This window comes from Corvus moneduloides, chromosome 6 (genome assembly GCF_009650955.1).
Source record: "Corvus moneduloides isolate bCorMon1 chromosome 6, bCorMon1.pri, whole genome shotgun sequence".
NCBI classification, from domain to species: domain Eukaryota; kingdom Metazoa; phylum Chordata; class Aves; order Passeriformes; family Corvidae; genus Corvus; species Corvus moneduloides.
The window spans coordinates 32,405,325-32,421,505 of NC_045481.1; the positions used below are offsets into that span (position 1 = coordinate 32,405,325).

General features: G+C 38.1%; 1 protein-coding gene and 1 long non-coding RNA gene across 2 annotated transcripts; one reads left to right on the forward strand and one right to left on the reverse strand.

Moving 5' to 3' along the window:
* Positions 1 to 1,632: 1,632 nt before the first annotated feature.
* On the reverse strand, positions 1,633 to 9,385 carry EMC7 (ER membrane protein complex subunit 7). Its single transcript, XM_032112928.1, has 5 exons — positions 9,125 to 9,385; positions 6,779 to 6,898; positions 4,746 to 4,884; positions 4,123 to 4,203; positions 1,633 to 2,282 (listed from the first exon to the last, which is right to left on the reverse strand). The coding sequence occupies exons 1-5, from the start codon at positions 9,358 to 9,360 to the stop codon at positions 2,130 to 2,132; spliced, it is 729 nt and encodes a 242-aa protein (XP_031968819.1). The 5' UTR covers positions 9,361 to 9,385; the 3' UTR covers positions 1,633 to 2,129.
* Positions 9,386 to 9,420: 35 nt separating this feature from the next.
* LOC116445170 lies at positions 9,421 to 15,868 on the forward strand. Its single transcript, XR_004240679.1, has 3 exons — positions 9,421 to 9,643; positions 10,949 to 11,012; positions 14,128 to 15,868. It is a non-coding gene; the product is annotated as an uncharacterized LOC116445170 (long non-coding RNA).
* Positions 15,869 to 16,181: the final 313 nt, after the last annotated feature.

Sequence of the window (16,181 nt, forward strand, 5' to 3'; positions counted from 1 at the left end):
ATTCCATATGCTCCTTCCAAAGTTTTACTAGGATCCTCACAATTCCTGCGAACTTTTTCACTCTGAACTCTTAACAAAGATTTCCATCTTTTCATGGCCTGAATTCTCCGTTCCCCCTTGAAGACAAATCAAGAACGTGAACAGACACCATGAAAGAAGGCAGTTCTTACCTTTGTAACATGGAAAAATGCAAGAGTATGATTAAATACAAGCTAATGCAATCCAGTTGTTATTTCAATTACTGTTAAACAAAAGTAACTCATGGCTTGTACTTTCCAGGACAGCACAGTAACAATGCTAATTGCTCCATCTTCAAAGAACTGCTTCCTGTTTCTCATCTAAATTTTTCAGTAAGATACTGCTGAAAGAGGAGTAGGTTTTTTTGGGGTTTTTTTTTATGGTTTGGTTTTTTTTCTTCACCAGTGCAACTTGACACTTATTTCAGTAGATCCTTCCAGCAAGAATATCCAAATATCCTCTTGTCCCCACTAAAAATACTTTACTTAATATGTGAAGCAAAAAGACCATTCAAGCAAAACAAAAAGAGAGCAAAAATGTGCAGCTTACTTTGCAGACTGAAATCTTTCATTGTCCACAGAAAACACTGGGTTATTTCTTCTCCAACATCTTAAAAATTGGCTTAATCTTATGAATGAGTATTTATTCTTTTGCAACTTTTATGTTTCCCAGCATAACTACTAAATACGTATTCTAAGAAAATTTATAGCCCTCTTGTGTGTATGGCAGAACAAGTAAATGCATTAGAATTGATTTTACTTCAGATGTACTGTGAGTGAATGTTAAAGACCATTTTTGGAAGCAGATATACATTACCTACACTGCATGGACACTGTTACCTAAGAAGCTACAAATTGTAAACATGAAGAACAGCATTTATGCTGAAAAAAAATAATTTATTGACTGTTGCTAATAGGGTTTGGCAAGTATTGCTGTCATTTTAATTTGCAAATGTTTAACTAGTGAAAAACAATCAGTTTTTTCAACTTTTCTCTGGGTAGCTTGAAAAGATACTGCATAAGAGATATACAGGCATGCTTGAAGAACAAAGTTCTGCCAGTGACTTAGAATTCCTCGACAGCCATATACTTTGGACCATAATTTATAAGGTGAGCAGAATTTGCCTTCCTACTACACCTTAAGCTCTTTCCTTTCATTTTAAAATGAGTTAATTTTAACTTCATTTAAAATTCTGTATTTGGCCTCAAATCATACCACTGGTAAGTTGAAAGCACAGCATGCAGAAAAATAGTAAGAAGCCTAAGCGTTGCAGAAACGATACATGTAATCTAGAAAAGAAAGATCCAAGATCTTGACACCTTAAATGACTTTCTCACGCAAGATACTTTGCTTTTTTTCCTCCCAAAGTTTTTAGCAGAAAGTAGATCAGAATAAAACTGGGCAATACATAGTAGAAAATCTTTGAACTAAAGATTGCCCAGAGAGGTTGTAGAGTCTCCCTCACTGGAGATATCCAAGAACCATCTGGATGCAATCCCCTGCCATGTGCTCCAGAATGACCATGACTGGGAGACTGAACCAGAGGATCCACTGTGGTCCCTTCCAACCTTACCCACTCTGCGATTCTGTAAATTGTACAGGCAGCAAAAAGCATAAAATAAAATGATTTTATATGTTAACATGTGACAAGCTGATACAGCAAATTACTTACTCAGTAAACTCACAACTCAATTTTGAAAGGATGATTAGTTCATTTCAGAACTCAACAGCAAGTGTAAAACATTAAAGGCATCTTAAAACTGAATTCCACTTCTATTATCTTTGAAATTTTTTATACATTGTCTTAAAACATCACTGTGAAGCACATTGTATAATTTATTTTAATTCTCTACAGAACAATATTGTTAATTCAGTATCGTCAATAACTTTATACAGGTACAGTATTGAAGCCATGTCCTCTTTTGCTTACTGTCAAGTACAAAACAGCTTATACAGTCTAAAAAAAAGCTACAAACCACACTTGTAGCATAATGTATGTTGTGCCTGGTTAAAGTTTACAGTAGTGGCTTTTTGATCTTTCAAGACAAATAAACATGACACCACATGATAACAAACAGCTGTGCAAACTCAGACTTAGGAGGAAGACTTAACTACCTCCTTTTTCCAGAACTACTTTTCCCTGCTTTACTGCTGCTACCACCAGACTTGCTGGAAGATTTTGAAGAGAAAAGTCTTGTCATGAATTCAGACACATCTGGCAGCTCATGGTTGGAATTCAGCATGTTCATTGACTGCTCCATTTCCTGCATGCAAAGATCAGATAATCTTAATAGCTTGTAACAATTCTGGCTGTATCTAAGGCATCAGTTGAAAGATTGTATGAGAAGGATACCAAATTTTCCCAGTACTGTTTTACTTTTTGTAGTGCTCCAGGATACATATTGCTACATAATTTTATGCAACCACAGCTAAACACCCAGCTACACAAAGAAACATAAAACCCCAAAACTAAAAACAGTGGTGTATGGAAAATGGTAACCATGTCTTAAGCAGTCTGACAGGGCAAGCATCTGATTAAAAAAAATCCAAAAGATAAAAATTATTTATTTTCAGCACTTTTTTCCTCCATATTAAAATCTAGGCTATTGTTTAGATATTCAGATCTGTGTTCTCATAGATGTCACACTTTTTTTTTTCAAATTAGTATTATTCGTAGCAAATTAACAAATTTTTGATGCTGTTTAAAGGGATTAGATATATTTCTTGCCCTACTTTCTGACACCAAGCTACTAGAGTAGTGCAGCTGAGTTTTCATTCCTTCAAGAAAGAAATGATTTTAATGTAAGACCGTATATCCAGATAAGCTTAATGTAACTTTGGGGTTTAGCATAGTGGTTCTCTGAGATGAATTAGCATGTTTTAAAATAAACCAGTCTTGAAGTACTTTTAATGCATATAACAGCTGAACTGCACACCCACAATGGGATAATGCTTATAGCAATTGTGACTTTCATGTGGGATTGTCACCTTGTTCTTCTCCCATTCAGAATGATGGATCTTTAAGTGCTTTCAAGGCATTTTAGTAGCCTTTGTTACTATTGCCTCTACACTATACCTGTAGTTAACACCCCTACAACAAGCACAGTTACTAAATCATTAAACTTTCTATACAAACTAGTACTGTGCTGATTCCATAAAGGAAAACAAGTTAATTTGAAAAACCTTATACAAGCTCCATATACTCCACAGGTTAACACTTAACAATTTAATACATGGTCATCTAGAGAATGCCATTGCAATTTAGTTCTTAAAAACAACTTTTTTCTACTCTTTAAAGGTAAATTTCTCCTTAAGAAGTCCTATCAGTTTTATCATAAGGACTAAATCATCAGAAGTTTTGATGGTTTTACCATCATAACAGCCTGTCCATAAGCAGTGTCAGATCACTGAAAAAAGTAAGAAATATGTGACTATCTTTTTTTAAAATTCAACTTCCAGAGTTTAGTTTAGTTTGAAGAACATGCCATGAATACCTAGCATATCTTTGTATCTGTTTTTTAATCAAACTATAGCCAAAAGAGCATTACACAGCTCTGATATGCTTTCTAAAGCTATTACTTATTTAAAAAAACCCCAAAAAAACCTCAGACACCTATAAAGTACTACTGAAGACAGTGGTCATTTACACAAAAAGGAGTTTTTAGTTAACCAAGCCTTCAAAAAGCAGCCACCCATGACAGACAAATAATACTTGTAAAAAGAAAAGATTTAGCAAACACCTTGAATCTCCACTTTGTCCTAGCCTTCTGCTATTTGGCATTTTGCATGACGAAAGGACAATAAATCAGATAATTTAATGACTTCATTAAGACTCCATATCATACACACTAGTGTGACATCTGGATTTAACAGTGTACTAAACTGTGGTTTAGGCTGAAGGGAAAGAGAATCCCACATCACACTCTCCGCAACACACTTGACACTTACTAAATGACGCGTTGTTAAAACAGCAGCAATGTATCAGCTGAATAAATGATGCCCATTAAGCCTTCTATTAAAGCACAGTTTTGTTTTTATTACTTTCTGTGCCCTGAATTCTCATTATCTTTGGTCTCTACAGATGCACCAATTAAACATACTTACCCGCCTCATATCAGGATCACTGGTGTTGACAACTTTAGGCAAAAGCACAAATATGAGTAATGGAAGAACCATCATCATCACCTACAGAGAAAACAGGAAAATACCTCTTCAGCTTAGGTGTTGCTCTAAACACTTTTAGACCTACTAAAATAAAATTAAGCTCTACGAAACAGCCAGACTCTAGAACTACTGCATTCTGAATCAGTACGCCAGTAACATTAATCCACTTGTCAGGAAAGAAACCTGATAAGGGACTATTGTGCTTTAAATAATAGATTTCAAAGTTGGACCAATAAAGCAAATGGTTGTTCTCTCTTACACCTGTTGCAATTACAATTTTGCAACATGTTGATCTCTGCACTACTAGAACAGCATCACATGGTCAAAGGAGGAGACGATGGGCTATTTTCAGAGGACGTATGTTAACAGTGGTATATAGGGGAGGAGATGTCACAGAAAAACTTTCCATTTGTAAGCAAGTGAAAACAAAGAATACAATCCTCTCAGAAGAGCAAAGGAAAAATGCACATTTTTCCTCAACTGTTTTATTCTTAGTATTCTCACAAGTAGCTGTATTTGGATCCTTAGTATACTTTAAATATTTGTATGTTTCCTGTACATACCATAGGGTTCATGAGGAAATCTGTCCATCCCCAAGATTCTCTCTTTATAAAGTATGAAGGTGGTCCAGAAGATTTCATCTGGAGTGGGTAAGGCAGCCTGACAACTTCAGAGGGTTTGATGTAATTCACGTATCTTGCTCTATTAAGCAAAACGTAAATAATTGAAAATATAAACATAGAATCTTCAGTAAATAATAAAGATTTTAAAAAATTCAAACAAGTTTTAATAAAATACTACAAACAAAATCATCTGCTAAGCAGTGTCAGCTAGGCTTCACTTTTCAAAAGCTGATTTCTCTCAGCAGCATGTTTTATGAAATCAAAAGCAAAACATTTGTTGTCACCTTGGTAACGAGCAAGAAAAACTATGCTGTTTAGGGTCCAGATTTGAACAGTGCAGTGTACTTTAATCAGTTTGCTCAAGACATCAATTACTTGGATGTGAAGTTAGTACCTTTTCCATAAGTGCATTATTTTGCATTTATCAATACTGAATCTCGGTCTTTATTACTTTGTAAGGTTTTTCCATAGTTCCTCACTAGTATTCTTCACTGGGGCCTCATATTTAGATAATTACTCAGTACTAATACCTTTGCCACTCTTGACCCATTTCTCATGATTTATGAATATTTACCTACTTCGTGCAACTCCAGGGATGACTTCTGCCCATAAATAATTTATTCCTTCTGAACTTTTCACCAAATACTCATCTATAGAATGTCTTTCCCTCCTACCTTATACTACGTATTTTCTTCAAAAACTTGAGATTTTCAAGTAGATCATACCAAATACATGTTATCCACATGCTGTTTCCTCTTTCTAGGAACTTTTAAAGGCATATTTTTCTAAGGCAGCACATTCCTTAAAAAAGCCCTGTTGACATTTTTCCCAAGTATCGTTTTTCATGCATCTCTGACTCCTCAACTGCATTCCTCATTATAGAGTTTTTATCTGTTGGACTGGTAGAGATGCCAAGCCTCCTGCTACTTTCCTCTGCAGATATATCCTAGCGACTTACTCAACATCAAATCTGTCATCTCACTAGTCCTTAGACACACTAACAGTGCTAAGGCTGAGGTGATACCCAATATTTCGTCTATATCTTTGTATTTATTACATATTAATTATTGCCAGTAAGATACTAACAAAGTACGAAAAAAAATTACATAAAGTTTGGAAAAAACCTAAGTTCAAACAAATTGTTCGAGATTATTATAAGCTTAAACATTATTATAATATTTTAATTATATACTATAATCATATTATAAATTATTATATTATATTAATTAGCATTATAAACAGACTTCACTGTTTTCAGCGAGATTTCAATTTTTAACCCCCCCCAAAATACACTGCTGGAGTATTTACACTAATGATTGTATTCCTAGAAGTTAAGATGCTATGTGCATGCTTGGACAAAGAAAAAGTAACTACAAGCATATTCATTTAAACGAAAACCACCTTAAGATAGATTTTTCTGTACTACTGAATAGTCTGCACTTACAGGTATACAGTCAGGAGTGGTTTGGCCACAGCATAAAAACAAGCTAACAATCCTACAGAAAACATGCAAACTGTCAACTGCTAGTATTAACCAGTAACTGTAACAAGTCTCCTACAGGGGTGCAACAGAAATATTTAAAACTTCATTGTGCCAAGTCCTGATAGAACATTTATTAAAGAAATGGAAAAGGGAAGAAGAAAAAAAAAGGTGCTGACAAATAATAAAGCAGTTAACTGATTTATGCCTAGATTTTATTTCAGGGTAGCTGCATAAAAAAATAAGAAAAGCAAACAAACAGATGGACTTTCAAAGTCTACTTTTTCTTATTTCAGGCCATAAATACGAAAGGAAGAAAGATATCAGACTTTGAAATTTGAGAAACGTGCTTGTAGAAGTGATGTTAAAAGAAACTGACACATACAGTCTGAGATGGAGCATCTGACCTACAGCACTGTTTCCATGAGTTCTTGTACTGTGCTGTCAGGCACATGAAATTCATCAGTACAGAGGCAAATCAGGAAATGCTCACCTCATTTTGCCTTTTGAAGTTATGTCAACTCGCACGGGCTCAAATTTATGAGCAGGGGATATAACTTCCACTACGTAAGATCCTGAAGGCACATCATGAACCACAAAACTTCCATCAGTCCTGAAAAAAACAGTGAGTTCCGCAATATTTCAGTATGCTCCAGAATATGACAGGATTCTCTGTTGGATTTTTTCTTAAAGAAGCTGTATCATTTTATATTATAATTCTTAATATAACCACAGTGACCAAATAGAAAATTTAAATCTGTCACCACTCACAATATCGAGCCCCTTAAGTTCATCAATGCATGCTGCAACAGTAGCAGAAATTCCCTGTTAGGCTAAAGATTTTGTTGTGCCCTCAAGGTGCTGTCTTGCTGGCAGAATAATTTAGCAGCCCAAATAAGACCTGAAATAAGTTATATTTCATGTATTCAAGTGATGGCAGAAGTAATTTACACCTTCCTTCCGCCTTCTGAAATACATACAATGAAGTTTACTTCAGTACTTCTGCTGAAAGCAAAAACCCTCCCAGACTGACATCCTGCATAGTGTGGGTTGGTATTAGGGACGATTTGCAATGCACAAAAATAGCAATTTGTGCCTTTGTTGCGAAATAGCAGTTTTTAATTCTAATTGCTCCCTTTAGGACCAGCCCATGCCGGAAAGCTCAATAAGCAATAAGGAAACAAAGAGCTCTGAACATATACACAGAAGGGATTTTTATACAGGTGGCTTTTATTTTAAAATGTGAAACTTGAATATTCAATGAAAATATTAGTAAAAGGTTACTTGAAAGCTTCAGCACTAGTTGCCTTAACGGTACAGAAGTTTTCCTCCTGTGTGTTTCCAGAAGTTTTGAGTAAGAAAACCCTTGTGCTCTCTACCTTGTTAAGAGCAACATCAAAGATCTCTTTCCTGAAAATAAGATTCAAAATTAAGACAAAAATTTGTTCAAAGGGCAAAAACTGTAATAAACCCTAACACATCAGAAACAGGGAGAAGAAAAACAAATGAATGAGCCCTCTTAAAAGTGAATTCTCAAAGAATTTGTCATTATGTCCTTCATACCAGATCTCTCTCTAACATGCAAGGACCTACCCACCTTTACGTGATGATTTGAATCCCTAAGAATGCTTACACTATCTTATACTGCAAGTGGTATAAGGATGTTTCCCTAGGAATTTCCTTTCAATTTTTCATTCTTTACAGTCTTTGAGAAATTTAGAGTTTCAATTAAACATTTAGAAATTTGCCTGATAGCAGCTATTAAATCAGCTCCCAAATATGTCAGGCTCTCATAACTTGTTTGTAGTGGCTTAGCAGGTGTTACACGGTCAAGATTCTACAAGATCTGCAGAGCAGAATCTGTTGTGCTAATTTATTGACAGAACTCAAAGTTAAATTTAACTCTTATTGCAGAGGGATTAATTAAAAATTATGAATATTTATGAGGGTACATCTTAATTCCATGTAATCTCATTTTTATATATCTTTTAAAAGCAATGTATTATACTGTATTGAAAATCATGAAGTTGAAATTATGACATTAGTTCAGTTCCTAATTCTCAGGATAATTTCTGTGCCTTAGATTCTCTCTAGATCTTTTGCTTATCTGAATATATTCAGTACCACCGGAGACTGAATCTTTACAGCTTCCAGCGGCATTTGCATGATGATGTGTGAAGGAATAAAGCCACATCTCTTAAAGCGGCTTTCCCCAGTACAGTTAAGGTTTTTCACGAGTACTCTTAACACAGAACTACAACTGTAACTTCTGCCATGAACAAACATGTCTCCATATCGGGTAAATTCTTAGCCAAGGTGAGGTTCTTAAATAAGAAGTGGCAGAATTTACAACAGAAGCTGAGAATAAACACATCGTCCTCCAGACAGTGCCAACTCCTTTGGGGTTTTTGTTTGTTTTAGTTGTTGTTTATTTTTTAAATTAAAATTACGTTCCAAAGTTTTTGGCCAGTAACCTGAGTCATCAGTTTGGATACGTCTGCTGGAGGCTGAGGCCAAAACCTACGGCACTGCGCGGCTGGCCGTGCTCGGCCCCTTACAAGGCGGGGGGGGGGGGGGGTGAGGGCAGTGTTCCCAGTACCGCCAGCAGCTCAACTCGGGATTCTGTGATTCCACGATCCCACAGCTGTGCGCGGCTGACCGGGACACGGCCGAGCCCTGCAGGAGCCGCTCCCGCCGCCCGCCATCGAAGGGCCGGACCGGGCCAGGCCTGCGAGCGGGCCATGGGGCCCCGGGAGACGCCGGCTCCCGCCCGGGCAGGGCCGCCCGCCGCCCCGCGGGACCCGAGCCCCCGCCCCGCCCCGCTCCGCCCGCCGCTCACTTCAGGAAGCCGACGTGCTCCTCCCCGTCCACCAGCACCCGGGCCCCCGCGATCCAGTCCTGCGGCTTCACCCCCGGCACCACGGCCCGGCCCTCGATCTTAAACCGCTCCCCTGGGCCCGCGCCGCCCGACGGCTCCGCCGGCCCGACGGGCTCCGATCCGCGGGCGCCGCGGGGCAGCGGCGCCGCCGAGAGCCAGAGCAGCGCCAGCCACAAGCTCCCGCCCCGCGCCGCCATGGCCGCGCGCCGCCCGCCCTGCGCCTGCGCCCGCCGCCGGCGGGGATGGGCGGGCCCGGCGCGGCCCCGCCCCCGGCGCTGCCGCCGCGTGAGCGGGGAGCGCCTTCGGGGCCCTGCTCGCCCCGCTCACGGCACGAGCAGGTGTTGGAACAGGGACGGCTCCCTTGTGGTTCGCTTTGTGAGTAAAAGCAAAGGATAAGATACGTTGCCACTTTAAATGTGGAATGAAACAAATGTGAACCTGAAGAAAATAAATGCGTAAGAAGTTGATGTACCTTTCTTGGTAATGGATCTATTTAAGGCATTTTAGTTAGAAATCTTAATAGTTGTCATCAAAAGACTAATAAATATTTTCTAGGGGGGAAAAAAGTAACAAAAAGCTTACAAAAGATTAAACGTGGCCTAAAGTGTCATCTTTTAAAATTATTTGTAGCACTGCAGTTTGTTTCTGATTAGTTACAATAGTATGAAAATGTGTTACTTAGCAGGCGGGCACAGATTTATGGGAGAAACCAGGAGGACTGTAATACCCTGCCCCCTAATTTCCCTTTACAAAGCACATCCTGTTATGTCATATGTATTCGTTGTCACGTTGTGGCTACACTTGCTTCCTTTTACCTCTCTTATTTATGTAAGAGTTAATCACTGAACCTGTGGAAAACACCATCATTAGACAAGATGAACCTGGTCATCAGCTGATAATAAAAACATTACATTATACTAGGCATGATTTAAAAAGCATATGTCATCCTATGTCAGTGGGATGTTGTGAATTATTTGTCTGGTAGTATCTCTGAGCTGTCTACTTTGGAGAAAATCAGGAAGACATGATCTGTGAGGTTCTTCTGTCACATAAGTTCACAAATGCCTAAAACTCCAGTAGTTTTGGGGGTGGAAACCTAAGAATGCCAGAACTGAATAGTGCTAGAAGTACTTACCAATAGAACCACTAAGCAGTAGCATTTATACTAAAGCTACTGACACAACACTCTTTCCAGTACAACACCACTGACAGACATCATCTTCATAGTGACAGATCATGGTACTAGTTTTTACATGCAGTTGGTGTAAAAATGCTCCTATTTTTAAAATGCCCTCAAGGAACTGTATTAGGATAGTGTCAGACCACAGTATGAATGATAATGCCCTCCACTTTTAAGGATTTCCTCATCCTAATAATTTATTTTTATAACCTACATAATACAGTTTCTTGGTTTAAATCCTTGGAGAACTCAAAGGAAAAAAACCCTTATTTGTTCTCTCTCTAAATATCATCCTGTTAACAAACTGAAAGGTTAATTGAACAGCATCTTGCCTTATCCAATAGCTGCATTGGCCTGCACATTTTCAGTGTTAGGTTAGTAGTCTCTTGTCCTCTCACCCTGTAACTTCTTTACATATTAAAAGTTCTCTTTCATACAGACGTATTAGTTACCATATCTCTAAGTGCACACAACTGAGAAAAAAATTAACTTGGTTGATTACTGCCTTTTTATTTGGCTAAGACTAGCTAGAATGGCAGCTTGAGTGGATTTCACAATGCTATTTTGTGAGTTTTCATATTGTGCTGTGGATGTTTGTCTTCTAGGTAAAAAGACCAAATCCCAGAAGAACAGTAGTACAAATGGAAAAAAAGACATAAAAAGATCCAGGTATGTATTTATCAAAACAATTAGTACATCAGCTGGGAGATGCTACCTGGTTTTTTTCTGGAAGGAGCTTTACTATTAGCAAAGTCGTTTCTGCAGCTTGATTTCAAGTGAATCTCTCATCAAAAGACAGATAAAACAGCCAAGTAACAGTTTCAGTTCAATTGAAACAACCAAACAATTCTATGAACTTGAAAGTGCAGTCAAGAATGACTTCCACGTAGTTATGGATTCATTGACGGATTCCCTCCTTGACTAGCAGCTACATAGAAAATTACAAGTTTCTTAAAAGTTCTATCCTGCTCACAAGCAAATTTTCAGTTTTGTCTGAGTTGTCAACCAGCTGCCGCTAACGCTACAGAGTTGTCAGCCAGATGGATGAGAGCTGACAGCCCCTAACGGGTTGAACAAAGAGAAGGTCAAGATTAATGTAATGCCATCACACTGGTAACACTGAAATCTGTGTCTCCAGATTCTTGTCACCTTTGGTTTCACATACAAACTGAAAAAGCAGAGGAGACCCATTAAATGCCTCTGAACACCACATCAGAATCTAAGATCATCATAGCTGTTTACAAAGAACTAAGCAGTTTATATACTGTTGGATACTCTTAAGTAGTAAGAGTTTTTTAATCTCCCAAGGATAGAAGCAGTTTGCAAAAAATGCAGCAGAATTTTTTTTTTTGATGAATCCTTTTCACAGTTGGAATGCTAGCAAAACTTGCTACATGTTTTTTGCTTACAGGTCACCATTAGTAAGGCATATAATTCATCTTTGAACATTTCAGTGTAATTGCTCTGAAAACTTCTCTTCCATAAAGCTAATAGTACCTTGGCTAGTATTTAAATATTTGCTTTTGAAAATGATTTGTCATTGATACTGGTTTACTGTAATACACCAGACAGACACAGGACCACAAACAGCAGCAGCCCAAAATCTGTTTTGTGCGTGACTCAGGCTGAATATGCAGAGGTGTTGACTTTGACCAGACAAGCAGGGAGCACCTTCAGCCATCTGCCTCTAATCTGACCATAATCTTTGAGTCAGTTCCCCGATATAGATACACAGATAACAACACAACACACCAGATGAATAATGCTGGTTCACAAATGTTCAGTGGAAGCAAAGATACAGTCCTTACTGACATGAAGAATAAATAAGAACTACATGTGCATCAGAATACTCATAGCTACAGCCTATTTGGTTTTTGATAAACTACTTAGAGGTGAGAAGAAATCAAAATGCCCAGCCAAGAGAACAGGTTTATGAGAATACACAAACTGAAGATAGATGGAACAATTCAGCATAAAGGTACTGTGAAAGGCCACAGCCAGATAACTCATTTACTGAGCTCTCTCCTACCCAAGGAGCTTTACTATGATTAAACACCAAATTAGCAAAAATTGTGCTGCATATTTCTTTCAGCACCATTTAAAAAAAATAAATTATTGTAATGTGGAGTCATAATGCCATCTACTGGCAATTTACTGTGCTACACTAGAAATGGTAATTCGGACAGAAAAGTCAGGATTGCAGCCTGAATTCACAACAGCCTTTTTGTTCTTCTGAATATAAGATGCCCTGAGAGGGTGTCTGACTTGGGGCAGAAATGTATGCAGGTCATCTTCAGTTGCTCCAAAATCCCAGTCTGCTTGTAACAGATTGCCTGTTCAGACAATGGCAATGAAATTGATGAAGGGTCTGGAGCACAAGTCTCATAAGAAGCAGCTGAGGGAGCTGGGGTTGCTTAGCCTGGAGGAGAGGAGGCTCAGGGGAGATCTTACTGTTCTCTAAAACTACCTGAAAAGAAGTTGCAGCAATGTGGGGATCAGCCTCTTCAACCAAGTAACAAGTGACAGGAGGAAATGGCCTCAAATTGCACCAGGGGAGGTTTAGATAAGACATTAGGGAAAAAAATTCTTAACCAAAAGGGTTGTCAAACATGAGAACAGGCTGCTCAGGGAAGTGGTGAAGTCCCCATTCCTGGAAGTATTTAAATGACACAGAGATGTGAGATGTGGAGCTTATGGAATACAGTTTAGTGGTGGACTTGGCAGTGTCAGGTTACTGGCTGGACTCAATAACCTAAGGCTTTTGGCAATCTAAATGACTCTATGGTAGGGCAGAAAAATCTCTTAATTCCCTGCAAACTCTTCTGTTGTCAGAATAATTCCTGCATCTCCAACACGTCCACCCCCACAGCATGGACTCAGCATGTATGATTGAGGACTTTCCTGTCTCAGAAAGATAACATTCCCCTACTCCCTTGTTTGCTTTCACCTCAAGCTGACCAGGCAAACTTCTTCAGGACTTTTTTTTTCCAGGAATGAATTGTTTTCATCTTCTTGTAATATATGTCCAAAACCATGAACAGGATACTCTACTTTGGCACACTTATCCTAGGAGATAGCAAATGCTGACATTGAGATTGCAAGATGATAGCCAGTTTTGTCCGGTTGCAACTGAACTGATCTTTACTAAATTCAAATTTCATTCTTTGGTGGAGGAATTTAATTAATAGTTTAAGTACAGGGAAAAGGAGCATAATTTTCCTGCTGTAAAAGTTTCCAGACTCCCTCATGCAAGCAGAACAAATACGTACCATGATGGTAACCTGGAAGTCAGTTTTAGAGTACTTTGACGGCACTCCTCATCTGCTCCTGTTCTCCATAAAAATTTGTCCCTACATGTCTGTTAAGCAGCAATTGTGCATTAACCATGCAAGCAGTGGGTTTAAGAATTGCAGCATTCATTAAGCTGACTAGGTAAGAAGCTATGACCCACAGAATGATGCTACACACGTCCTCAGATTCCTGTGTTGTTACTTGTATGGAAAGCACCTGTAATCATTCACATGAGGCTAGAATGACACATCACTGTGATGTTTGGGTTCTAAAAATATAAGCAGTTTAGCATCCTTATATCTTGGTATGCAGTCTAAATGCTGTTGTTTTTTTACATCTGGATTTTACTTCCATAATGCCACAAGGTGGCCTCCACGTAATACAGCATTATCTTCACATCCTTTACAGAATGACATATGAAAGCATGCTTTTGCTTTACTGCAGTGTTAGTAATAGACAACCACAAGATGCCATTCCTTTCTTTGTATTTCAGGCTCAAGAAGCTCACATGCTGTGTAGAATTGGTTCACATCTGACAAGGAGCTCAGAGCAACACAAAGTAGCTGCAAGCACTTTCGTAGAATGTTCTACCAGAGAGAAGCCTGTTCAGGAACCAAGCGTGTGACACACTCAGAAAGCAGGTCTACAAGTTGTCTGCCCTGCAGAGAGTCTGGGAAATCCTGCATCCGACATGTGAAGGGCTGCAGTAATTCAGACAGCCTTAAGCAGTTGCTTAAATTATGCTACAGTTACCTCTATGCTAGGAGAACCTGAAGAAAGAAAGGCCAAAAGCAACAGAGATCCTCTTTCTGGCTGGAAGTTAAACCATTTCTGGCCTATCAGGAAAGTTGATGCTGGTTTTCAAGAGGGTGAATGTCCAAAGACAACTAAAGATTGATTTGCCCTATTTCAAACCTTACCGTTCCTTAATTTACTTTCTTGGGGGGCTGGGGGAGCTTTATTTTACACAATTTATAGTGGGACTTAAAAGTATAACAATGCAAGTGGGAGTGGAGTAGCAATTTCTAGATGATAAGCATTTTCTTTGGTGTATTAAAAATGTTGTTACAAAAGCTATTACAGTGTGTACTATTAGCAAATCTAGATTCAAACTAAATATGAAAGTAGTAAAACCTGTGAGCTTGCACTGTTTGACAAAGCAAAAGAAACAAAGCTGGGTCTTAAACTCCTTTTCTCATTCTGAATTGAAGTGAATCTTCAGCAGTAGCTGTAGACACCTTTTTCTTTTAAACACAGTATGTCCATTTTTGAGAACCTGAGAACTGTAGCTCTCCTCGGTTTTGTCTCTACACACCTTTCTTGTACAAGGCTGACATTTGAGATACATAACCTACACATGCACAGATGATACCTAAACAAGTTCACCAACTGCCAATTCTTGGAAATTCAACACTTAGAAGAATAACTGTTGATAACTTTTTCCTACTGTCTTCTTTCAATGTATTGACCTGTAATTCTCCTGTGACTCTTTTCAAGCTGTTGTTGAAATAAACAACTTTTGTTCTTCTATCTTTCAGTATTTACCTTGTTTATCTGAATGAAATAATTTGGAGGTGCATTACACCTCCATTACACTGTAAGTAAGCTAAATATGAATCTTGTTTTTATCTTTAAAGTGCATTCTTGTTTTTATCTTTAAAGTGCTATTTGTGTGCGCTTTTATGCTGAATCAGACTGTGCAAGTAAAGACATAACTTAATGAGCCTGAGTTTGTACATGACAGAGAACTGTTCAAATGTCCCACTGTGGGGAACTGCACACATTATCTATCATTAATCAATGGCAAACAAGCTAATTTTCTATGCGTTGTTACATTGCTATTCAGTGTGTTAAACAGTTTCATTAAAGCAATGTGATTAACAGCTTTGCAATTAGTAGTACTAGTAGTTCCTGTTTGACTCAAATATATCTATGTCAGCCTTAGACTAGAGGTAAATAAGAGTCCTATGGGAGTACAGTGATTCCATCTATATTGTATTAATACCTATTTTTTTTACTTTAATAGTTTAGCCTGAAGCAGGATTTGCCAATTCTCAAATAAGCACTGTGGGGGTTAAATGAAATAATTTTTAGATTTATAATCCTAGCATTATCATATAAAGTATTTCCAATTGCAGCATGAAGTTTCGTATTTGCCATATGATTCATGGGTTTGGAAGTCTGTGTTTCCTTCCTCAATTTTTAAAGTTAAATAAAAATGGTTCATTTTTCTATTTCTCATACATTTTTGGAAAAAAATAATAGCATAAGTGACCTTGCAATGCCTTTTCTTCCCCTCTAGCTACTTGCTTTCATTATTTTTAAGTGTACTGTAAATATATTTGACAGCAGGCTTCTCTGGGAAGCTCCTTATAATGGCTGGCAAAATCCAGGGCTCACAGGAAGTAGTAGCTTTGCCACAGATAGCAAAAGTCCTGAATTTAACTTTGTGCTTTGCTTTTAGAGTCTTATTTTAGGCAAATAAAGTAACTATGATCTACTGAAAGAGTGTTGCAGGATTTAATTTACAACTTTTAGTGTCTCCTA

Bases quoted from the DNA above. Each gene is read 5' to 3' on its own strand.
- EMC7 (XM_032112928.1), bottom strand. From the start codon at position 9,360: ATGGCGGCGCGGGGCGGGAGCTTGTGGCTGGCGCTGCTCTGGCTCTCG. The intron at 4,885-6,778 runs GTGAGCATTTCC...TTTGCTTAATAG, and splicing joins ACTTCAAAAGGCAAAATGAG to AGCAAGATACGTGAATTACA. The intron at 2,283-4,122 runs GTAAGTATGTTT...CTTTGCATGCAG, and splicing joins GTGATCCTGATATGAGGCGG to GAAATGGAGCAGTCAATGAA.